At 37.7% G+C, this 25505-nt stretch overlaps 1 protein-coding gene across 1 annotated transcript in view; it reads right to left on the bottom strand.

Moving 5' to 3' along the window:
- The window catches only part of Pkhd1 (polycystic kidney and hepatic disease 1 (autosomal recessive)), a gene marked incomplete in the record, with an annotated part of 446270 nt that overhangs the window by 106434 nt on the left and 314331 nt on the right, over window positions 1–25505 (bottom strand). The window contains 5 exon segments of the mRNA XM_013510899.1: window positions 12906–13063; window positions 15525–15693; window positions 16439–17314; window positions 20529–20681; window positions 22879–23033. Of these exon segments, the coding sequence (XP_013366353.1) occupies window positions 12906–13063; window positions 15525–15693; window positions 16439–17314; window positions 20529–20681; window positions 22879–23033 (1511 nt within the window).

Raw genomic sequence — 25505 nt, 5'->3', positions numbered from 1 at the left:
AGAAGAATAATTTCATTTACATACAGGTATTTTTAAAACAAACTTCTTTTTGTGGAACACTGATATTACTTCTTCTCATTCGGCGAAACTTCGAACTATGAGTAGCCTTCTCATAAAGAACTACTAACATGGATAATAAAATTCCATTTCAGAAAACTTTGATCCTTTGTTCAGAGGAATGAGTATCTCAATAGTAGGTGCTGGTAATGAGAGATGATCCAAGGCTGGGAAAACACCTTTCTTTAATTGTCTGAAGTGGATGCCCAGAACCAATCAGGAACCCCCCAGATGAGTTCTTGGTGACTACTTTCTAATACTGAGTTGCATGTGATGACCACTTACTAATAAAAATTATATTTAACAGCAATGAATAGGATCTAATACATAGGTGCAAAATATACCAGTTCTTTAACATATATCACAAGGGAAGAAATGCGACCACATGGTAGCTGCAGCTATATGTAGCCACTTAGCTGATAAAATGTGTACACAGAGGAACAAAATTTTAAATTGTATATCATTTTAAATAGTTATAATTTGAAATGTAAAGCATCATATAGTTATTAGATATGTTTAGGTATATTTGAAACAACTTATGAATACAAATCTTCCTCAAAGATAAGGTTTTATGCAATCTAGATGCAGAGCAAATATTTCTTATGAAAATACATTTTATGAATTGCTCTATTTGTACCTATAAAAGAGATAGCAAAGTTCATATTATGAGAGAAACAATACAAAATACAGCATATCAATTTTTATATTTATTTCATTTTAAATATTCTGTATATATTGAGATAAGTAACATATATTATTGAATTTGATTTCATCTGCTTCTTTTCACGTTATTACTTTCTTTCAGTCTAACTACCAAAAAACTTAAATTTTACCTGTGACATGCATTATATTTCTATTGAGCAATTCTGCTTTGAGGGTAATAGTTCTTATTTCTACCCTTTGGGGTAAAGATCAACATACTGATTCTGACTTTTGGAAAAAATTTATTCTATCAATATACCCATTTCTAGTATACTTTCAATGATTAAGTTCAAATTATAAACTATCATTCATTTTTACATCACACATAAGCAAATCCTTTATGATTTTTAAAAAAATATTCACACAAAAAAACCCTGCCAACAAAATAAGAGAAGCCAAATGACAGAATTAGGGAAATACTCACAAATTATATATCTGATAAAAGTTTAATATCCATCACATATATTATAAAGAACTCTCAAAACTCACCAACAAAGCCAAAATTCAAAAATTGGCAAGAATCTTGAATAAACATTTTGCCAAAGAAGGTATATGAATGGCCAATGATTGCATGAAGAGATGCTCAGCACAATTAATTATTAGACAGATCCAATACAAACTACAATGAGATTCTACTTCACACTCACTAGAACTGCTGCTATGAAAGAAAAAAAGAAAAATGAAAAGCAGAGAGGAAGGAAGGAAGAAGAATAGAAGGAAGAAGAGTAGAAGGAAGGAAGGAGGAAAGGAGAAAAGCAATAAACTCTGGTAAGGACGTGCACAAACTGAAAGCAATGTATTCTATTAGCTGGAATGTAAAATGTTTACCGTTATGGGGAAAAGAATATGATGTTTCTCCAGAAAGTTAAAAACAGATTCACCACATGATCTACTAGCTGTATAAACAAAACAAAGAAAAAGTAAAATCTCTTAGAGATTTTTTATGTTGATGTGAACAGAAGAATTATCCATAAGAGCTACAATGTGGAAATCACTTTAAGGCACACAGACACATGAATGAATAAATAAAATGTGGTATATCCATGCAACAGAATGTTATTCAGCTGTAAGAGGGAAAGAAATTCTGTGATACACTACAACATGGTTGAACCTTAGAAACAATCTTCTAAGTGAAAGAAGCCACTCACAGAAAAGATACTGTGTAATCCTATTTATGTAAGGTACTTAGGGTAGTCAAAATCATAGACACAAAGTAGAATGGTAGTTGTAAGGGACTAAGACAAAAGGGGAACAGAAACTTATTGCTGCAAGGGTACGGAACTTCCGTTTATTAGATGAAGAGATTACAGAGGTGACTAACAGAGATGGTTCCACAACATTACGAATGTATTTAATACAACTGAACTATACACTTAAAATGGTTAAAATGGTAAATTTTGCATTATATGCATTTTACCAAAAAATTTTAAAACCTATTCTAAAATATGAAGGTCTGATTACATTTTTGGTGGAAATCAGTATAAAAATTCCTCACAGGGCTAAACATAGAAATGCCTTGAGACCCAGCTAGGCCACTTTAGGGCATATCCCTGAAAGAACTAAATACTGCATACTATAGTGACATATGCATACCCATATCTATAGCAGTGAAATTCAAAATAACTATGCTGTAGAAATAGGCAGCCATGAATAAGGGAGTAAATAAAATACTATATATTATATATTACATGTTATATATTATATATTGTATATATCATATCATGTTATTTTCAGTAAAATGGATGGAACTAGAAATGATTGTTTAAATAAAATTAGTCAGACTCAGAAAGTTAAATATCATGTATTTTTTTTCTCATATGAGAAACATATGCATGTAGACTGACAGTAGAGATGACAGAAAACCAGGGGACAGACTTTCAGAGGTGAAGGCAAGGAACAGCAAGAGGAGGGAAGAGGGAATAGTACTGAAACTGACTAGAATATGTTAAATGCACGTACCAACTTCCCAAAATAAACCCTGCCCTTATATATTAACATGCACTAATAAAATTGAAGAACTAAAGATAACATGTCATATATTGCTGAGGATGAAGGATTTAGACTGTCTATGACTGAAAGCGGTTTACTGATCATTTATAAGATCACTATCTTACTGTCTATGTGAAAGTTTCTAGTATAGAAAGAATTAGGCTTTGTCATGCTAGAAGGCAAACTAGGTCACAGGATAAAAGTCATGGCAGGAAAAGCCCAACAAATTATTCAAAATATACTAGGCAGTATTATAAGTAAATGAATTCCCACTTTCTGAGAAAATTGAAGACAGAAGCCCTATATACATTAGATGAGGAATGAATCTATCGATCTTCAAGGGACCATATAAATCAAAAGTGCTACAATCATAATCTCTCTCCAATCAGCATGTATTCCTGTGGACTAAGGTATTAATATGAGGTTACAGTTCCCAAATATTTTTCTGAAGTTCACTTATTCCAAGGGATACTAATGTGTAATCTTAAAATTTATTCTACACTTAAAAAGTCTAAGAAATGTGGAATAACATAAAAGTAAATATTTTTAAATTTAATTGAACTTAGACTCTTTAATATTTCACTTTATACACAGAATCCCCAAATAGTAGATAAAGAGCCCAAAATTTATTTAACCATGACCATATTTTTCACAATCTCTAGAGTTTCATGAGTTGAGGTACTGTCTTTGAAAATGCTCAAAAATGCACTTCTTAAATCTATGAAATACACTTTGCATTTTTTACTTTTGTACTCATTTATTCACTAAATCAATAAAAATACTGCATGCTTATTACATTCTAGGAATTTTGCTAAAAATTCAAACTGTTTGCCTCCAAGGTAGTCACAGCCTGAAGAAGAAGGTAGATTTGAACAATGGTGGCAGAAAACCCTGACAAATGGGAGTGGAGTGACAGACAGGTAAAGGAGGGTCACCAGGAGGCAAAGCTCTGCACTGGGTGTGGAAGCCAGCAAGCATTTCACAGGGCAGGTGCTACGGTGCATTACAGAAGCCACAAACCTATGTTTCCTATGTCTAAACACACTGTCTTCGCCTTGCTTTTTGTATAAGCTTCTCCAAAGCTTTACCTATAGCTCTACACTCATGGAAAATTCAACCTCCTTCCTGGTGACTTTGCCCACACTCCCAACTCCATGCGATTTCAGTGTGTTCTGTGCAACTTTTCTACCAACTCTCTTCCTCCACTCATGACAGCACTCCTCCTCCTTGTATGAGGACAAGAATGTCTCTTATCCACTTTGACAGCCCCACTTGTATAGCCTAACAGTGCAGGGCACCTTGCTCTCACTGGGTACTTGATAAATACTACTTTGAAAAATAAACCAGTATTAGCTCCCTGAGGGAAAAAGTGTAGCCAAAATAAAATATCATCTTTTGACCAAAGTGACTAGTCACTGTCACCACAATGTGATGCGATATGTTTACTTTTTACCTGGAGAAATGGCTGTAAGTACATATTGGTATTGTACATATGAAGAAAAGAAACTAAATAAGGCTTTTACAGTTGTCATAACATTGCCTTTTAAAAATACTGAAGTAATTGATAATTATTTTTAAAGTATAAAATCTGTTTGCTACCTACTGGAGTATGTGAATTGTGTGGTTAATTACATCTTTACAGAGTTGCATCAAATGATCCAGACCACATGATGATTATCTAGAGGCAGTTACAAGCCCAAACTTCAGAGTCAGATAAAAACAGATTTACATTTTGGTTCTGCACATTCTATTTGCGGGACCAGGAAAAATTAGTTAACTTCTCTAAAACCCTATTTCCCCAAATGCTTAAAGGGAATAACTCCCCACATGATAAGGTTGTGGTAAAGAGAAATGAGAATGTTCATAAACTAAGGAGCATAATGACTGGCACATCTGGAGTGGTAACTACTGTTATATTTTGGGGTGGATAATTGCTGGGATAATTGCATGGTCTTGGTTTGTTTGGTTCTGTGTGGACTGAGCTTTGTGAAAAGTGTGACAGCTCTAACAGAGCTAACACCAAAGAATGTACAGAAAGAAGGGGGAGAAAATCAAGCAGTAGGTTCTGGGTATAGCATAGTTGTAAGGACATAATGGAGTCCTGAATGCTTTGCTAATTATCGGTATGACTTGAATAAATTAGCTGTCCTCGTCCATTTCTACATCTATAAAATGGAGCCCAAAGGAATATGTATGTCACAGGAAACTTCCTGCTAATGCCATTAAATTAGATAATTCATAGAAGGGTTTTCAATGAGCCAGGAACACAGTCACTACTTAAGTGTGAGGTGTGGTTGTTAAGGGAAGATTTTAGGAGCAAGACAATCACAGTAATGAACCATTTGGATTGAGGAAATGCAAAAGAAATCCTCGCTATGGATCACTGGCCTTCTTACATTATTCCTTGCAAACCATGCATAGCAATCATTCCAAGCCACAACATCGTCTAATCCAGAGAGCAAACAGATATTATTATGCCACTCACTACCTAGCAACTAGGCAAGTCCTGGAACAGGGAAAAAATATAGTGGAGGAAAGTTGCTCTTTGGGTCTTACAAAGTACGACGAGAAGGCTTATCTCTTCTTCTTGGAATAAAAATCACTTGCAGCCACATATCCCTAAGAGTCTAATATTTTCTGAGATACCACTGTGTCTTTATATTTTAATACCCTGACATCTGGAATCCTAAAAGTCTAATGTTTAACCATAAATATCTGCTGAGATTAAAGAGCTATATACCAAGTTTCAATCTTTGGGGCCCATAATTGCTTGGGAAAGAGAATGGTATTTCCCCCTCTAGCTAGAAGAAAAAGACCTCCGCAAGCACGGATATCGGCAAATTTTCTAACAACCATTTCCTCTCTCCATTCTGTCCTCTCATTTTCTCCCTCCCTCTCCATTCTCCCGTTTTTAATACCATCTTGCTGTCACTCTCAGGACAAATGGAAAGAAACAGGAGGCCAGGAAGCTTAGAGCAAAGACACATTTTGAGATCCAGCAACAAAGTTGAGGAAACGCTAGCCACTCTCCGCCTGTTAAGGGCTGAGCGTTCCGTCTCCAGTAACTTCTGCTCTCCCGTAACTCAGAGCCACTTCACCACTGTACATTCTGACAGTCAAACGCCAACCTTACTTTCTCTTTTATCAACCTAATCTTCTACTTTTGATTCGAGCTGAGTCATTTTTAAGGTCTCCATAATGGTTTATAACTTTCTTCTTTGAGAAGTGTCTGAGAAAAGTGGCACAACTTGAAAAATATTTCTTACGCACTCATGGTAAAGAATGAGAAACTATCACTTGCCCTGAAGGTGGATTTGGTCAGAAGTCCTGCTCAGACTGCAGGAATTTGCTGAGAGTAATGTCAAGGAAAGTGTGGGAAAAGCTTATCATGAATTTAATTTTTAATATAATAATTCAATGTGAAATGTGAAAAATAAACTTAGTATCCAACCCATTTTTATCCAGCGATATGTTATGAAAGTGATATTTTAAGGTCATTAAACTCAGTAAAATACTCAAGTGATACACAATAAAAATAAAGATTGAATCTATTCTTTTTATTCAAAGGCTTAATTTAGGCTGTAAATACTCCTGTATCTTTTTAATGTCCTTTTCTCTTTCTGAAACATACCCAACGTACATCTAAGCAAGTATGTTTATGTCTGTTGGTATCTGGCAGAGAGAGCTAATTCTTCAGTATTCATAAGAAGTTAAAACTGCCCATTTTTAATTTAAAAAGCATTGCCATTCTAAAATCTCATTTATTTACTTAAAGGGGAGTGTATAATTCTATAGCAATGATTTGCAATCCTAACACAGCAGAATCACTTAAAGAGACTTATTTGTGTGTGTAAATGTTTGAGTAAAACTTGACAGGTCTGTATTGATTCAAAATCCTCCCACATTCAAATGAACGTTTAATGCCCTGGGTGATTTTTAAGTCAGCCCTAGACCCACTGTCCTCACTATATCATAAAGAAACACTGTCAGGAAAATGGGAAGTTTTTATTTTGTTTTAAAATTTTCTGTGCATTGGAAACCCATATTTTTAAAAATATATTGCATATTATTGTACAAAGTAGACATACACGTTTTATTAATTAGATCCAATAGACATAACATTACTGTCAAGTCACTATGTTTCTGTGTTAAATTACTTAATCATCTCTCTGCAGACTGGCATCAAAAGTGTGCGGGCCAGTGCAGGTCCGTGACCACTCCTACAGTAACCCCTCTTGAAGCCCCTGTTTCTCGGCCTAGGAAGCCCCTATGGCCATGCTTCTCCTGTCGCCACAGCAGATGGTCTGACCTTTACAGAGAGTAGGTAAAATCCTGTCACCACCTTTCTTAAGCAGTGCAACACAACCCATGGAAACAGAGAATAAAATGGTGTCCTCGGGGACAGAGGAGAGAGGAGGAAGGAAATGAGGAGATGTACAGTAACTCAAGGACATAAATTTGCGGGCATGTTGGGCGAATTAGTCTAGAGAGCTCAGGTAAAACATGCAGGCTATAGCTAATAATATTGACCTATATTCGAGATTTTTGCTGAATGGCGATTTCAGATGCTCTTGCTAACAACAAAAAAGGCGGAGAGTAACTGAGCTAATGGACGTTAATTTACTTCCCTAGACCGTTTCACGATATACATTAAAACATCATGCTGCACATTAAATACATAAGATTAAAATAATGAATTTTAATAAAACGTAAACTTGGACAATAGCAGAACTTGCTTCTGTCTCCCTGCAGCTCCCCCTGTCACTAACTGCACTCAGCTCACACCGGGTTCCTTCCCACCCGGCCGCAAACATGCAAAGCCCATCCTGATCTCAGAGCCCCTGGTTTAGTTCGGCTGGTCCTCCCTGCAGTCTCCTCACTGTCTTGTGTCCTCACTTCCCATGCAGTTCTTAATGCAGCTGTATTTCAGGCAGGCTCTTGTGCCTCTGATCCACACTCCATCCCTCGCAGCTCTATTTCAAAGAGCAGTCCCATACACACACACACACACGCACGCACGCACACATGCAAGCACACATGCACACATGCACGCATGCACTCACACATGCACACACATGCACACACGCACACTTCGAACTACCTCTGCAAACCAAAACATTATTTTCTTCATCTCTCTCATCTCTACTATGACTTGATTATGTCTCCCTACTGAAACAACAGCTCCATGAAAGCCCGGATGTTGTCTTGCTCAATCCTACAGTCTCCATGCTTATGAAGATGGGCAAAACACAGGTGCTCAACAAAGAAAACTCTCAGCTCTTGCTCTTAACACGCAAAGGGTGTTCAATCATGCCAACTTCCGTTTTCCCTCCCTCCTACTTTCTCCGGCGTGGCTGAGAAAATGTAAAATGCCATCAGAATGACATCTCCGATTCCGCTCAGCCCCCTCGCAGCACCGCTGATCCTTCTTGTGTGTGAACCCCTCCGTAATGTGACTGTGACACCCTCATCTCTGACCAGAGACAGATGGGGAATGAGTTAGAGGCCAGAATGGAAACCTGGCCTGCTATTAATATCCCAACTAAGTGGAATATTAATTTCAAAACTTTGTTTTATCTAAATGATTTTGGATTTTCAGATCATCAGATGCCTCCATAATCAAAACAAATCCTTTCTATAATAAAATATAAATAGTTCCCAGAGGGTCGCCTACTTGGGATTAGCTGCCTTACACTGCACTGCCATGCATTTTTCAAAGTTGGCTGACAATGCAAACTTAGGGACAGGTCTAAAGCAAAATTAACAGTTCGCTTTTCCCCTGGCTACACACCCTGCACCACACAGATAGCAAAGCGCCCAGTACAGTACTCTTTCCAGCTGATCCACAGGGATGGTTTTCACTCCTGATGCCAGACTGCAGGGCAATATGCTTGGAACTGTGGAGATATGGCTGAGTGGGAAGTTTTGTGTGATTTTTTGTGCAAATAAAATCTTTTATCCAAAATTAAAAATAAACCTCCAAAGGCAATGGTCTCCAAATTGCTTGGAGAGATTTGTTAATACAGTAGAGAAAAGACAACCCCATGCGTCAAACAGGATGACTTTAGGATACATGCGAGGTTTAGTTCTAGTGGTTTCCATTTTCATATTCCCTGCATTTATTTTTTCTGGTTTGCAAAACATCATAGGTTTTTGTATGGAGTGGGTAAAATACAGAGCAGACATTAACTCTCTTAAGATTAAACTTGTGGGGTTTTCTGTGTACCAGTTTGTGGTCAGAAACTGGGACTCAACTAAGAGAAAATGGTTTAAAAATAAATAAGCTTTGCGTTAGGGAAGGAGGGATTTACTCACACTTTGGAAATCAAAGGAAAGCACTACAACTGGTAAGCACCCAGAAGGCACCATTTATTCTGTGCTGTCTCCTCACTACAAGAGGACACGGATTGCATTTTCAGTGCAGTAAACAAGAGATTATGGGAATTTGTGCAGTTTGCACCTATAACAACATTATAACATTTAAAAATTTTACAAACTTCAGGACCTGGTCTAGGCAGTCAGTCATATACACCTTCACCTATACACCCAGCCATTCACATACAATGTGTTTGTCCAAACACTTGATAGTAAATGGCATGTACTATTATATTACACTCCAGAGTTTTACCATTGAGTCATGTTTCACAGCCAATGCAGAGAGCTGAGAACAATCAAAAATACCGGCATTGCAAGCAGCAGCAAGAGCATATGTGTGCATAAATAATGTATTATATCACATGGTAAGCAGCCATCTAAAAGTTCATCAAAAGAATGTTCTTATGATTTAAACATGGAGCATTTGACTGACATTTGAGAATTCTATTTGAAACACATGTTTTCAGTGCTATACCCATATGTTTGGGGCACCCACCTTCACACACCCAAAAATTCTACTGCAAAAACCTACGGCTTCCTGCTGGGAAAGCATTTTTTTCCTTCTGGCTACAGAAAGAGCACCCTTGGCCTGCACTGACGGTGAGTCAAAGTGCTGAAGAGCTCACGTACCCTGAAGCACCTCTCAGTCCATAGTGAGCAGGGACACAACCTCTACATACACTAGCTCCCTCATGGCTTGGTTGGGATCAAGTAGAATAATGGTCTTCCAGAGTTCCCTGTCAGAGTTGGGCTTCAGCTTCCATGGTAATAACCAACTTTACGACAGATCATTTTCAGCTTTATTTCTTTCCCAATCTCATTTCCCAGTTCCCTACTGGTGTTTCCTAGGATCATCCCTCACCTAAACTAGTTGGATTCTAAGCTTTGTATCAGGGTCTGCTTCTGCATTAACCCAAAATAAGACCCCATCTTCAGTCCTTTAACCTTTTACATTAAGATGAGCCATAATTTATATTAAATATGCCAGGGAAAATATCCTTTGTTGTGGATTTCACAGAAATTGATTCTCATCAAATATCAAGTTCAGAAAAAACCATAATTATTCATGTGAGGATGCTTTCCCAGTAGTATAAACACATATGATGGTGGGATAATTCTTCAACCCTATGGAAAAATCTTACTATAGAAAAACTATTTGAGTAGATGTAAGAGGAAATAGAAGAGGAGTTGTCTATCATATTTTTATTTTTGTTTGATTTTACTTTTCACCATATATTTTCCAAATATATATGAATCTTAAATGTGTCTCTGGATTTCATTTTTCTATGCAAAAATCTATTTACTATTTTCTTCCACAGATGTAATCAATATATCAAAATGAATATTTACTCAGAATTTATATGCACTCTGCATAACTTTAAAGCCTATGCTACAGTCCCCATAACTTGTCTCTCTATTGCAAAGATAATGCTTTCAACATATAGAAAAATGTGAGAGCAAGGCAGAAGTATAACTGTTTAAGTGAGAAATTTTATAGTAATCCAAAAAATTGTATATAAAAAAGAACTAAATGCCAAATGCTATATTGAAGCAGTAGTTCATATAGAAGAAAGATGGAAATAAAAAGGTAGCTAGAGCTATCTGAATTTCAGGGTTCCATATCAGACCTAACTCCTTAAACAAGTAGGTTAAAGGCCCTATTTCCTTCTCCATGCACTGGAACGACTTGGAACAGATTGCAATAATATTCTCCCTGGTATATGTAATGACTTTGTTTGATCAACCAATCAACCAACATTTATTGAGCATCTTCCCAAGTATACCTCAGTTAGCAGCACAAAATTTCAGTCTTTATCAAGTTTCTAAAGGGGTGGACAGTAAGTCATCAAGTAAGCTGTCATGTGTATAATACAATAGCAAATAATAGGGCTCTGACAAAAAATAGAACAGGCAAAGTGGAGCTAGAAAATAATGGACAATAATTATTTTAGATGAATGGTCAGTATGGCTTCTCTGAGGAATCATTATTTGAACAGAAAGAATCAGGTCTCAAAGAAGTAATAATAGAGGAAATAGAGTGCAGAGACTAAGGTAGGGATAAGCTTTTCAGGTTAAAGTAAGAATAACATCATGATATGTAAATAAAGGGGATATCACAAGAGATGAGAAAGTAAAGGTACGAGCTTAATGCTACAAGTCTTGTAGGCTCACAGTTTGGCTTTCCTTCTGAGCAGATGGAAATCTATGGAAAAGGTGAAAAGATCAACCTGGCTATTGTGTGAAGAATAGACTGCAGAATACCAGGATGAAAAAAGGAGGTCACTGAGGAGGATTTTCTCTTGCCAGGTGAAAGATGATGATAGCTAGAGGAAACTTGTGGTGGGGGAGGGAATGAAAGTTTAAGAGTATGGGTTAGAGAAAAGAAAACCAAAGAATCCTCCCTAGGAGTTTTTCCCAACTTATGAATGGTGGTATCAATTACTGAAGTAGGCATCATTAGGCAAGAAATAAATTGTAGGTAGGGGCAGATACAGAGAGTCAGGTGAGGACAGGTTGAGTCTGATATGCCTAAAATACCTCTTGGTATAGTCAGGTGGATGTATTAAATTAAATTTTAGGATCAAGTCTGGGCTGGTGATAAAAATCATCAGCACTGCATGGTATTTCAAACTTTCCCTGACAATACAAAATTAGGGAAAGAAGGAAAATACTCTGTGGGTATATCCTGGGATGGTCACACATTCAGACCTTAAGGTACATAAGAAAAGAAATCTGAAAAGAATCATACAATGATTCAGGGAGACAGTGGGGAAAATTCTTAAGATTTGCCTGCAGCATGTTCTAGCTGAATTCAAGTCACACTGTTAGTAGAAATAGAGAGACAATTCATTTCTAGGGACCCAGCACAAAAAAATGACATGCAACAGGTCTTTGGTTGCACAAACAAGAAGAATAAAGAGTTTTGAAATAGCACAGCTCAAGGGACAGTTAGAGAAAAGGGAAACAACCTCATGGCATTTACCTTACCACACTTTCCAGAGTTAGGAGAGCATTTAAGCCTGAGAGAAAAGACAGGTAGGCTCAGGGGCCAGTTGGGCTTGTGTCTTAGTTTTCTCTTGTTGCTGAGACAAAATACCTGATACCCAAAATTAAGGAAGGAAAGGTTTATTTAGCTCACAGTCTGTGGAGGTTTCAGTCCGTACTCAGCTGGCTCCAAGTCAGGGTGGCACATGGCAGAGGGCAACTGTTCATGGCGGCTGAAGATAGCAAAAGCAGCAAGAGCAAAATGGGAGGAGCAGTGGCAAGCAGCCTCTTCCCCTCCCTTACATTGTATGCAAAGTACCTGCCCCAGGGCAGGTGCAGCACTCACATCCATCATTCCAACACTTGACCTTGGATCAATCATAAGCTCCAGAAGCCCACCCCATGACTGCATGAGGCTTTGCGGGAAAACACCCAGACACAAACCATCACAACTTGTTTCAGGGCACACACTGTGAAAGGCTGAGCTTCAGTGCTGCCTCAGGTCTAGAAGACCAAGCTAGCAAGAGTACAGTTCTCCTATTTGCGTGCAGAGCTGGGTGATGGCAATATCCAGCTTCCCAAAGACACAAACAGTTAACAGTAGGAACCACAGTAATGTCATACCATCTCTTCAGGACTCAGATTTCCCGTGATATGTGTGATTTCACAGCACAGCAGGGACTCCGACTCTAGAACTCAGTTCCCATCCAGTATATTTTATTTCCATCAGATAACCCAGCCAAACCACCTCCTTCACAAGCATAGCCTCTACAGGAGTCAGACATGATACCACTGACCTGTGTTGAAGAAGGATCCAGTCCATTCTGCCTCAGTTTTAGGAAATACAGAAACTGGTGGGGGTAGACCCAGTGCTGTGCCATCCAGGTCCTTGAAGAGATATTTTCTTGGATTTTCACAATCTGATTCAGAGCAGATCACTCTTTCTAAGTCTTTCCTATGAAGAAAGCAACTCTTTCACATTATGACCTATGAAGAAAGCAACTCTTTCACATCATGACAGGCAGAAAGAAGAAAATATACTGGTAGTGCTGATTTTATAGAAAATAAATTCAACAGAATTTTATTAAGCATGTGTTACCTAAGTGTGAAATAATTATTTCCCAGTTATATGGTCTATAAAAAAGACAATTTTATTAACCAAATACTCTTGATATCTAGATATACAAGTCATATAGATTGCTGATTTTCTAAGGAATAAATAATGATAAAATGTTCTTGATTCCAATATCTGATAAATACAATTTAATATTTTTTATGGAATTCCATGGCTTTGCAGTACTTTAAGACTACCACAATAAATAACAGTTATGTGTGTGCTGTGGACAAAGTAAAAAGAGATATTCTTATTCAACAAATATCTGTTGAAAAACCTGCTACTGACAGGTTGGGAGATGCAGTGGTGATGTTGATTCACACGGTCCCAGCTTTCATAAAATGTAGAGTCAAGTGGGATATATAAACAAGATTATGTAGGTAACAGAGAATTTATTTGATTTATCCTGACCTAATAGTTTTAGGTATCACTAGTAATAATATTAAATATTTTTGTGTGCCAACCACTTATTAGGTATTAATAGTACAAAGAGTCAAACAGTAATATCATGTAACGCTATAGTTTGAATGACAGTGCTCCTCCAAAATAAATGTTAAAACTTAATACCAATGCAAAAGTATTAAGAGGTATGATTTGATTTGGGGAGATGAGAAGGTCCTGAGTGTAGAGTACTCAAAAATGGGATCAGCATCCTTATAAAAGGGTTCGATATTGGGGGAAGTATTCTTTTCCCATATCTCCATTTTACTATGTGAGGATAAAGTGTTTTTTCTCCCCTGAGACTGATGAAGCAGAAACCAAGCCTCTCAAGACACCAATAATGCTAATTCCTTGATCTCCAGATTCCTGAACTATAAGAAATAAATCTCTGGTCTTTACCAATTATCTAATCTGTGGTATTTTGTCAAAGGTCCATAAACTGACTAAGACATGCAGCTTTGCAGCCTACAGGTAAGACAGGAAGACACAGAAAACTGGACAGTGAGAAAGGAAGAAGGAAATTGAGAGAACAATACAGAAGGAATTTCCTTTCCACAGAAGGAAAGTGAGAGAACAATACAAACTGCATATGTATCTGTGTTGAGGTACCTAAAATGGTCCAGGAGTGGGCATCAGAAACAGGCTAGGTTGGGTTGTGTTATAGCAAACACATAAACTTCCTAACTGGGGATGAGGAGGGTCATTAGAGAATTAAAGTAGTTTCTCCAATCTCGTGGGAAAATGTAAGTAACCCATTCTCCCTGCTTCTCATGTCCCCACTCTTTTAAGGAAAAAGATTGCATATGTAGTTTTCATATCCTTAAATAAAGCTCTCAGGTCCTATGTCCAAGAACAGTAGTTACACCTGGTCTGAGTGCCAACATCTATCCATGCCTTGTTGTGTAGCTTCCAAGGTCCTGGCAACAGACACACATTTCTTTCTTTATTCACACTCTGCAGGGGTCCCAGTGCCCCTTCAGACAGCCAGGGACACTGTTCTCCATGACAGAGGAAGAAACAGTGTGGATCCCTTTCCAGTGACTTTGAAAATATCAGCTAAAAGTATAATGAAGAGAAAAGATGTCAGTGGACTCTTATTCTATAACTTCTGCCCTTGTGCTATCCAAAGTCAGTTGGTCCAGTTCAGACTCAACTGGAAGAAAAATAGCCTCTGCTTCTTTGCAAAAGATACTTCAAAAAAATCACATAAAAAGACATTTTTAGTTTTAGTTACTTTTAGTTACTTTTAGTTACTTTTCTTGTTGCTGTGACAAAATACAAGACACTCAAAGTAAAAGGAGGAAAAGTTTATTTCAGCTCACGCTTTGTAGAGGTTTCAGTCTGTGTCCACTAACTCCAAGGTAGGGTGGCATGGCAGAAGGTTATCACAGAGGAGAAACAGTCCATGGTAGGGCAGCCAGGAGATAGCAAAGTACCAAGCAGCAGAAGCAGTAAGTCTGCCTTCTCTTTCCCTTTACTGTCTACTGCATCCAGGCTAAAAGCCTATTGACCAATACGACCCACACCCAACACTATGCTAATTCCAATCAGTGGACTAATTTAGTACCAGACACCCTTAGTCCCAGTATCACATGTTCTAAGTCCAGCCAGCTCTGAAAAGCTCTACCTAAGAGTGCATGAGGCTTTGGGGAGACATCTATATACAAGCCATACAAGCATAAATGTAGGAAGAGTAAATGATTAGGGCCAAGCCATATTAGCATGAATACAGGAAGGGTAAATGCTCAGGGCCATTATACAAGCTCTTACTTTTATTACTTTATTTTTAAAATGTTTAGGAACTTAAAGATATACCAAACGTTTCATAAATACGGCTTTTTATCAATACTAAAAGTGGTACCTTGGGTGCAATGGAGGAAAATAGAACTTGTTCCTATCTCTCATCTTGAGCATCCTGGTCCTCTCTGCTATTATTGGGTGAACCATTCCAGTACTCTCTGAATTTGTCAGGATGCAGATATCCAGGTCATTGCTATAGCAACTTTTCACAAAACTTGAAAAAGTGACATCTGAAATTTTAAAAAATGTATCACTATATTACATCATGTAAACCACCAGTCACAAATTTATACAACTAAATATTCTTATACTGTATGTTCAAGGGTTAGTATGTGTTATCCAGGATAGTACAAGATTTTACATAAATCTTGATATAAAATATCTGTATTTTTCAATACATGGACATTGTATGCAAAAGAAAAGAGAATTTTAACACATTAAAGACTTCAGAGCAACATTTTTCATCAAAGATTTGATCAAAATCCTTTCATTTTACACAATCAACCCATCTTCCAACTCTCAGGTAGACTGGAATGAGGAAGGACTGAGGGGTGAATTTAGTACCATAAAAAGGATCTGATAGCAAATCAACTACACAAAGTGTGGTAAAACTTTGATTGTAGCCCTAGATGCTCAAAAAGCTTCTAGGTAACCTCACATGAGGCACAATTTATGTATCTCACTCTCCTCTCTTGCATAACAGGAAAACTAACACCTACCAAGAGAGCGGTCACATAATCAAGTTAAAGAATTTCTATGAAATCCAAAATGTATAAGGCAATGATATGAGGGAGTCATTCAACGTCATTTGTAGATAAACGACCATTGTGGTTATCAATAACAGCAGGTTGTCAGCTCAAGACTAAGCAGTAAACCACACTGTAACTTTCTGTTGACATAATTTTAGAATGCTTGTAAAAATTCCATGCATAGATATATGAGACCACATTACTTGCATAAACTCACGTATCCTACCTTGAAGTTTAATGGTTCCTGAAACTGAACGACCATTTTTCACTTTGTGAAATGGCTCCCGAGGCCACTGATTTTGCACTGAGGTGAATACAGGCCACAGGATACCAACTCGGCCTCCTTTTGGGTTGGGCGGTGCTCGGTCTGTAGAGGTCAGGTTGGCTGAGTGAGGCTTCCTTCTGTCCAGAATGCAGTCAAAGGAAGAGCTGGTGCCCACAATGACTGAGTTCCTAATCACAATCTGCACAGCTTTGCTTGAGTGCTGGGGAGCAGGTGACACGTACACTGCTGCCAAGAGCCCAACAGAGTTGTCTACCAGAGTGATGTTCTCCAGCTCCACACTGTTCTCTACCTGTACCATGGCACCATAGTCAAAATTCTTGAAAGCCAGGAAGCCAGAGACACTGGTACAATTGTCAGATCCAATCTGCTCATAGAGATGAAGGCCATGAAGGTTTGAGTGGGCCACATTGGCAGACCAAAATACTTCAGAGGAGCACTTGTGTCCCTGAATGTGGAAACCAAGTCTCTCTGATCCTGCCACAACATTGCCGTGGAGGAGGACGCCATCTGCCTGGTTCACTTTGATCCCTGCCACCCAAGTGGTGGACCATGCTGACTGTGTCGTAAGAGCTACAAGGTTATTAGTGAGAGAATGGGCTTCACCCTCCAAATCAATGCCGTGCCCAGCTGTATCAAACACTATATTGTCTTTTAAAATTATTCCGTGGCTGGCAGATGCATGGATGCCCCCACCACAGCTTTGGTGCAGAGTGGAAGACAACATCCAAGATCCCAATGATACATTAGTGAACTCGATGGATGAATACAATGGTGACCCAAAGTTCCAAATTTCCACATTTAGAAACTGAAGAGCACCTACAAATAAAGTGCATGTTGTCAGGTACTTTCTTCTTTACAGAATGCATTAACACAAACTCATCAGTGTATATACCCCTGAAATAGATAATTATATGACTATAAGTGAATTTATATGAATTAATAATACCTAATTCTCATATAATGCTTATTAAATGCTAGGCTTTTCTCTAATCCAGATAGATGATAGATAGATAGGTAGATAGATAGATAGATGATAGATGATAGATAGATAGATAGATAGATGACATTAATTTTCACAAAAATCCTATGACGTATGTAAAGATATTATCCTTATTTTACTGATAGAAAACTGAGGCAGGAAAGAGCTAATTGTCAAGATAGAACTTGGCCTTACATATGAAGGAGAAGCTGTACTACTAACCCCATGCTGCCATACTAGCAAGAGTAGCAGCCTTTGTAGTACAAAGGGAGCAACTCTGCATTGGAATCAAGTAACTGGGCTATAACTATGTGCCAGTATTGGTTGTGTGTCCTCCGCTGAGTAGGTTACAACGTGTGACTTCATTCCTTTCTTTTGTAATAGGTTTTTGAGGTTCTGACAATAATAAGGTGTACAACTACCTCTCAAAAAATAGGGGGTTGTTATGCATCTGAAGCTTAAATTTCAGTTTTAATGACTGTATTTAAAGCTCAGTGGTGATCCAGCCCAAACCCTCTCCTCCTCTACTGCCTTTTCACAAATGAGAAACCAGCACACTCAAAAATGGCAGCCATAAAGAAGCAAATCCTTGTGGGAAAAAAAAGGAAAAGACCATTTGTGTTTCACTATGACCAAACAATGGAGTTTCTACTATCTAAATTTCTCAGTTGACACTGAGGAGTCACTGGTACATGGTGTAGAATATTCACGATGATGAAACATTTTTCAGATATTTGGTAATATCCCTTGCCAATGGCACATACTTGGAATATCTGTTGAACCAGACCTTTGTATAAAACCCTGGCAGAATGGGCAACAAATGTAAGAGTGAATCTATGCACATATAGTTTAATTTCTATTATGAGTAGTATTCATCATCTTATTGAGGTGTCATGTCAATATTATCCTAATGTCTTATAATTGCATAGTTATAATTCATAATTTTAAATTGTTCAAGATCAATTTAATTTCATGCACATTAACCAAAGACCAAAACTAATTGGTAGTAAATACTTAAAAATACCCTAGAGAATTAAATGAAGAACAATGATTTTGTTTGTAAATGCTTTTCTATTTTTCCTTTTGAATTTGCAATTCTGGAAAACCTTCCTTTTGGGTGTTATTGGTAGGAAGGAGGATAATGACGGCCTTTTCAATTTAAAGGTGGGAATTTCCCTGGCCTACTTTTCAGCTCTATAACTAATTCGCCCCTGTGGATGTACCCAGACTGACGCCTGCATTTCCAATCTCATCCGGGCACTGGCACATATCATTTTTTTAAAAAAAAAGCAAGAGTTTTTTTAAAAAGAGTTGAATTGGATTTGAACACTGAGATTTTGGTGAAATGTAAAAATGACTTTAATTAATATTAATGTAACAATGGTTATTTGTTAGATTTCACAAATGTAACAGTCTTGCGTAAGACATTAACAATAGGGGAAACTGGGTGAAAAATATATAGTTTTCCATACTATATAAAAAAATATAGTTTTCCATATTATAAAATTATTGCAAAAGTAAAAGTTTGTGTAACAAAAGTTTCACAGTTAGGCCTGAGCCAGTGACATGATTTCTCTTCCTCTTCATTGATTTTATCCATTCATATTTATTGAGCACCTAATATACGGCAGACATCATGCTACAAAACAGAGATGCAAGACCCAACATTATTCTCAAGGATTTCAGAAGTTAATGAAGGAGTTATACACTGTCTTATAGATTCTGATTCCTATAACAGGAATATAAAATATCTCTCTCACAGAGATAATAAGATTAAATAGGACAAAATTTTTACTGTGTAAAAGCTGGCATAGTTTTGGGTCCTTAAAATGCATTTAATACACAGAGTTTCTTCTTTTTCCCTGGGGAAGATTTAAAGGCCCTAGATTAGCAGCATTAGAGATTTATGATAGGTCAGTCTTGCTGCGGATATAACATTGTCCTCATGTCCAACTGTAGCTAGCCTCTGTCCTGTTCCTGTAACCTATCCCAGCTTGACCTACTAGCTGAGACCTTGTGTTGCTCTCTCTTTCCTTAATCTCCATGGTCATCAACTGCGGGATAGTCTTATTTGTGTAAGATCAGCCACAGCCTTTGTCTTAGTCTTCCACGTAGGATTTTTCCACCTGAACACTACTGACATTGTGAGCCAGATAGCCCTGTCTTATAGGTGGCTGTCTCGTGGATGGTAAGATATTTGTCATCTACCCACTAGATGCCAGAAGCTCTCCCAAGACCTGACAACCAGAAGTGCCTCAAAGCATAGCTGGTTGTCTCCCAGTGGGGAAAATCACCTCTGACAAACATTTATTCAGGTAGAGCTTACGGAGAGAGGCCTTATTTTACAGAACAGAAACCACAACTTACAACTTAAAATCCAAACATTGCCTTTGTCAACCTGGTGAAAGAGATGTGCCAACAAAACGTCCCTTGCTAAATATATCTGAGATGTAGCTGGATCTTTTATCCCAGGCTTCTTGAGCTTTCATGGTATTTGTGTACACAGTCATTTTTTAAGATGGAGTTACAGTGACACCCTTTCCCAAACTATCTGATCAAGAAGCAAATTTGGAATAATGTTGAAGAAACAATACAGCATTCCAAGAGAGCTAAACCTTGGGAAAAAATGATATGATCCTTAAAGCATGCTAGAATATGGAAATCATTTTATTTAAATTCAAGCCATTAATTTATAGCATGATTTAGCATGCTACTGGGAAAGAGCAATAGAAATTTAGAAACGAGGTAAAATTCAAATGGTCATTACATCACCTGTGATTTCGAAGCAGAGGCAACTTTACATGTGCTGAAGATGTTTTCTTTGAGGTAAAAATGTGTATATGTGCTGATCTCAAGTCCACTATTGTAACATCACACTGATAATTAAGCACAGGTTAGAACTAAAAATTCATAGCATCTTGGAACACAAAGGAACCATATTCACTTAAATATTTTGCATTATAAGTAAAAGTTCTCACAGTTGGAATTTCTGAGTGCCCCAGATGCACAGTTCCCGATTGGTAATGCTTAGGAACTTAAATTTTTCTTTACCTGAAAACTCTTCTGTGGGAGACTTCCTGAAGGACCCCACAAGCAGTGTCCCGCTACATGATGTGTCCGACCGGATTTGTATATTCCGGGTCAACAGTCCAACCTCAGCAGCCAAATGAATGCGCCTGCCATCCTCCATGACATGGGGACTTCCTGGGGCAACAGGAGTTGGAGGAAAAGACCTTTAAAAATCTGTCTTGGAAACTGCTAGCTGGGGACCACTACATCTCACAAATGAAAATATTCCTATCCCTTTGGAAGTCCTACCAACACTAAGTTCTGCTTTTCCTCAGGCATTCTCTACAAATGGCAGCTGAGAAATGAAAAATCTGTTCACTTGTCTCTCCTTGGGATCAAAGTGAGTGTTTGAGCAAGAATTCATTTCTTCTCAATAACTGTGGGAGCTGGGACAGGCCACTGCACAGAGCAGTCGGGTCAGAACTGTCCAATTACTGGGGTCCCCAACCTCCATCCTTAAGCCTGTCAGTGTGAGACAGTGGTGTTCAGCTACACAGGTCCATGGGCTCCTTCTTGAGAGTGAGGAATCCCAGCAGAGCCAAAGCAGTGACAGAGTAGAAGCAGCTACGTATTAGAGAGAGAAAAGAAGGAGCAGTGCCAAGCAGCAGCAGCACCGTCGCACAGTGCCTGTGAAATGCTCCACAGCCTGAATTCTGTTCCAGAGCCTGAACAAGAGGACCTTGCTCCTTCTTCATCTCACAGACCCCATTAGTATTTCACATTGGCTTTCACTGGCAAGGACTGATAAGATTTCTCTCTTCACTGCCATATTTTTTTGTTTTATTGTTACTAGAGATTGAACCTACAACTTCATATGCTCGATAAATATTCTAACACCAAGCTACATGCTAAGACCTTTATTAAAAAAAATTTATTTTGAGACAAGATTTTGCTAAGTAAGTTGCCCAAACTGGACTCAAACTTCCTCCTACCTCAGCCTCCACAGTAGCAGGGCTTACAGCAATGTACCCCTGTGCCAAGCTCTGTGCCACATTCTTATAAGTGAAATCAAGCTGGGGATCGTGGCATATGCCAGTAGGCCAGCTACTCAGGAATCTGAGGCAGGAGGCGTACTTGAACCCTGAAGTACAAGGGCAACATCACAAGACTCCATGTCAAAAGAGAAAACAAAACAGGAAGTGTGCAGGCTGTGTAATTCTTGAACTATGATGTACAAAAAACCTTTACACAGTCCTGGTGAACATATGCACACCCCTCTCACACATCACATAAAAAAGTACTCTCTAACCCCTTTACTTACAAGTTTTGTTACAATTAGCTATATCTATTTAGATTTATTTATTGGGCCAGACCAGGAAGATTGTCTTTATTTGGTATTTATGTACAGTAAATATGTATTGAGTATATTATATAAAATATTTATTTGTTTTTTCTAAAAAAGTATTGAAATTCTCATTTCCAGAGATAGTAGCAGTTGTCAACCTAGTAGTGTATTTTTGCAATAATTATCATTTTTCAATAATTACTATGTTCTAAGGGATTATATGCTCCAGTGTGCCAGGAAACTCAGTGTCTGAGTTTTATTCTAGCATTGCCAAAAAATTGTCCAGTGGCCTTGAGTGAAATTTTCAAGCCTTCTCCTCTTATATTTTCCATAATGAATTTTTAAATTCTTCATATCTATGTATTATTTAAAAACTAGGCAATAAGATTAACAAAAGAATTAAAGACATCATGTTTCAGTGATACATACAGTGCACCCACACTTACAGCAGCACAACTCCTGACTGTTAAACCTTGAAAGCTGGTTATATGCCTACCAATACACAAATGCATGCAGAAAATATGGTGTATGTACACAATGGAGTATTACTCACCCATAAAGAAGGATATGCATCCTTTTGTAAGAAAGTGGATTCACTTTGAGACCAAATGCTGAGTGAAAGTTAACCACACAGAATGATAAACACTGTATGATTTCTCTTGTATGAGGAAACCCAAAGTATAGGTAATTTAAAGAGCAAAATAAAAGAAATAGGAAAGACAGTCTTCATGGAAATGGGAAGAAAGGGGAAATAGGACAGAAGAAAGTGAGAGGAAAGAAAGAGTAAGGGGGTAAAAAGAGTGAAGATGTATATAAGCTAATTCCCAGTGACAAATGTACCGAATGCATATCACAAACATATACTAATCAAATATTTTTCAATTAATGAAGAAACATGAGACAAACCCAGTAGCCAGGGCTTCAGTAAAGTGTGCCCTTTCCCTTGCAGGGCAATAGGAGGCCAGATCTCTAGGCAGGTTCTGAAACCAGTACTCACAGAGCACTCACTTCTTTTAACCAGCAGACCCAGCAACCCCAAAGTCTTACCGATGTGCCGGTGTTGGAGACGTCCATGGACCCTAATGTGGTGGCCCTTCACCTCCTTCACATTGAGGACCTCTGCTTCATGTGGTTCATAGGAAGAGGAAGTAAGGACAATTCTGTCAGGGGATTTCCAATCCACTGCATCTCCGACTATAATTCTGCAACAGGTGAAAAGACGATTATATGTACAGACAGTGCAGCACAGATCACCAACTAACTCCAGAAAGAGAAAAAGAAACCCAGTGCAACCAACAGTGCCACCGAGGAAGCTGAGAAAAAAGTAAGAAAAGACAGAGAAAACAGCTTTTGCAAACAGAAAGGTAATACTGACGGCATCCATTTTCTGGCTCAGAAATGTATACATTGCAGGGTTCATAAAGATATTCCGTTAGTCAGGAAGCATAAGGCAATGGAATCAGAAACAGAGGAAGTTCTAGAGTTCAGTGTATGCACCCTCACATGGTTTTCTATAATAGCAATCTTCCTTCTTCGCGGGGAAAAATTTTGAATGAGAAAGGTATTTCCAAAGAGAACATTTCTCATGTTTTCTGAAGACTTAATATTGCCATTTCTGGACAACTTGTCATTACACATTAAGCTTAAACTCTTTGCAGTTCGACTGATCCAAGCGTGAGTCTTGAACCTGCCAGTTACTAGAAGCCACTTAACATTTCTCAGCTTTATATCCTCACCTGAAAAGTACAGTACTGATTATGTGCTCCCTCTAACCTCCCAACCTGATTGTGTGGGCTAAAGGCGATGTGCTCCTCGAGTGTGCTCTCTTTCCAGTGTTGTGCTTTCATCACATTATGAAATGTGGGTTTTATACATTTTTTAAATTTTCACATTTAATAAATATTCTGTTCAGTCTATCACTGTTGCCTTGAATATGCTGGCTTTATTCTCCATTCACAGCCATACCCAACTTCAATAGTATAAGTTTATTTTAATTTACTTTCTCTTTAGCTAATGTCTGAATCTTAGCAAGTTTTGACAACAGAATCTTTCCTCCCAATAAATGCTCATCCAAACAGCAGGGCCATTTGCAAAACATTCCAACACACAAGGTATATCGACAGGACCACTGGTGAAAGCCAGGCACTACAATAATTCCTACAGACACACTAGTAAATACAATATATGTCATTTGTATTAAATTCATAAGGTAGATTTTTTTCTAGGATACATTCTTAAAAAGTCTACCATATGTGTGGAGAACTAGGTAGTCATATGCAGGACAATAGTATGAATCTGTTATGAAGTAAAGATTGTAATTAATTTGAATCTATGTACCTAACATTAGAGAGATAAAGAAAGATAAAATACTATAAATTGATGTAATTTTAAAGAAAGAATGTCTCTGTTCCTGATTGCTGTGACTTCCTAAAAAGCTCAGGTAGAGAATACAGTAATACCTTGGTTCACAAATGCCCTGTTCATGAACAATTCGACTTGCAAAAAGAAGTATTCAGCAAAATGTTGCTTCTTTTCATTAACTCCTCATGAGGTAAGGCCCATGACTGCAGCCACAGTCCCTACACAAACACAAACATGACCACCTTCCCCAGAATTGGGGAATGAATTAAGTTTGTGGACCGAGGTAGCACTGTATTAAAACAAATGCTAAATTTTGAAGGAAAACAAATTATTTTACAAAGAGATTAGATAGTAAAACTCAAAATGACATAACTGAATGGAGTCCCAGGTTAAGCTGGGACAAAGAAAGACTCTATATCAAGTCCAATTTTCTTTAGTTATATGAGGAATGCTATTGATATTTTGATTGGGATTGCATTAAAACTGTATACTAGTTTTGGAGGTGTGGCCCTTTGACAATATTGGTTTTGCCTCTTTAGGAACATGTAAAGTCTTTCCATGTTCTGATATCTTCTTGATCTCCTCTTTGAGAGTTCTGTAGTTTTTGTTGCACAGGTCTTTCATCTCCTTGGTTAGTTTAATTCATAAGTATTTAACTTTCCTTGATGTTCTTGTGAATGGTATTGTCTTCCTAATTTCTTTCTCAATGAGTTCATTTTGATGCACAGGAATGCTACTGATTTTTGTGTATTGATTTTGTATCCTGCTATGCTACTGAATTTTGTCTCTAATGCTTAGAGTCTTTTGGTGGGATTGGTCATCTATGTAGAAGATCAGGTCATCTGCAAATGATGATAATTTGACTTTTTCCCTTCATATACATATACCTTTCTATTTGTCTTGCCTGAATGCTCTGGCACATGTCTTGAGAACCATATTGAATAGGAGTGGTGATAGTGGATATCCTTGCCTTGTTCCTAATTTTATGTGGAAAGCTTTCACTTTTTTCCCCATTTAATATGATGTTGGAAATTGGTTTGCTATCAATGGCTTTTGTCATAGTGAGATAAGGTCCTCCTATATCTATTCTGTTAGGGTTTTTATCATGAATGCCGTTCAATGGTTTCTTCTGGGTCTTTTGAGATGATCAAATGATTTTGTCTGTTTCTGTTTATGTGAAATGTTACATTTATTGATTTATGTATGTTGAAACATTACTGCATCCCTCGGATGAAACTTACTTGGTGTGGATGTATGAACTTTTGGATGACTTGTTGCACTGTTTACCAGGATTTTTGAGTAAATATCTATTA

The sequence above is a fragment of the Chinchilla lanigera genome, unplaced genomic scaffold, assembly GCF_000276665.1.
Source record: "Chinchilla lanigera isolate Chin_1 unplaced genomic scaffold, ChiLan1.0 scaffold00010, whole genome shotgun sequence".
Taxonomy (NCBI): Eukaryota; Metazoa; Chordata; class Mammalia; order Rodentia; family Chinchillidae; genus Chinchilla; species Chinchilla lanigera.
The sequence above is the reverse complement of the archived record's forward strand: the minus strand, read 5'-3'. Positions and strand labels throughout refer to the sequence as shown.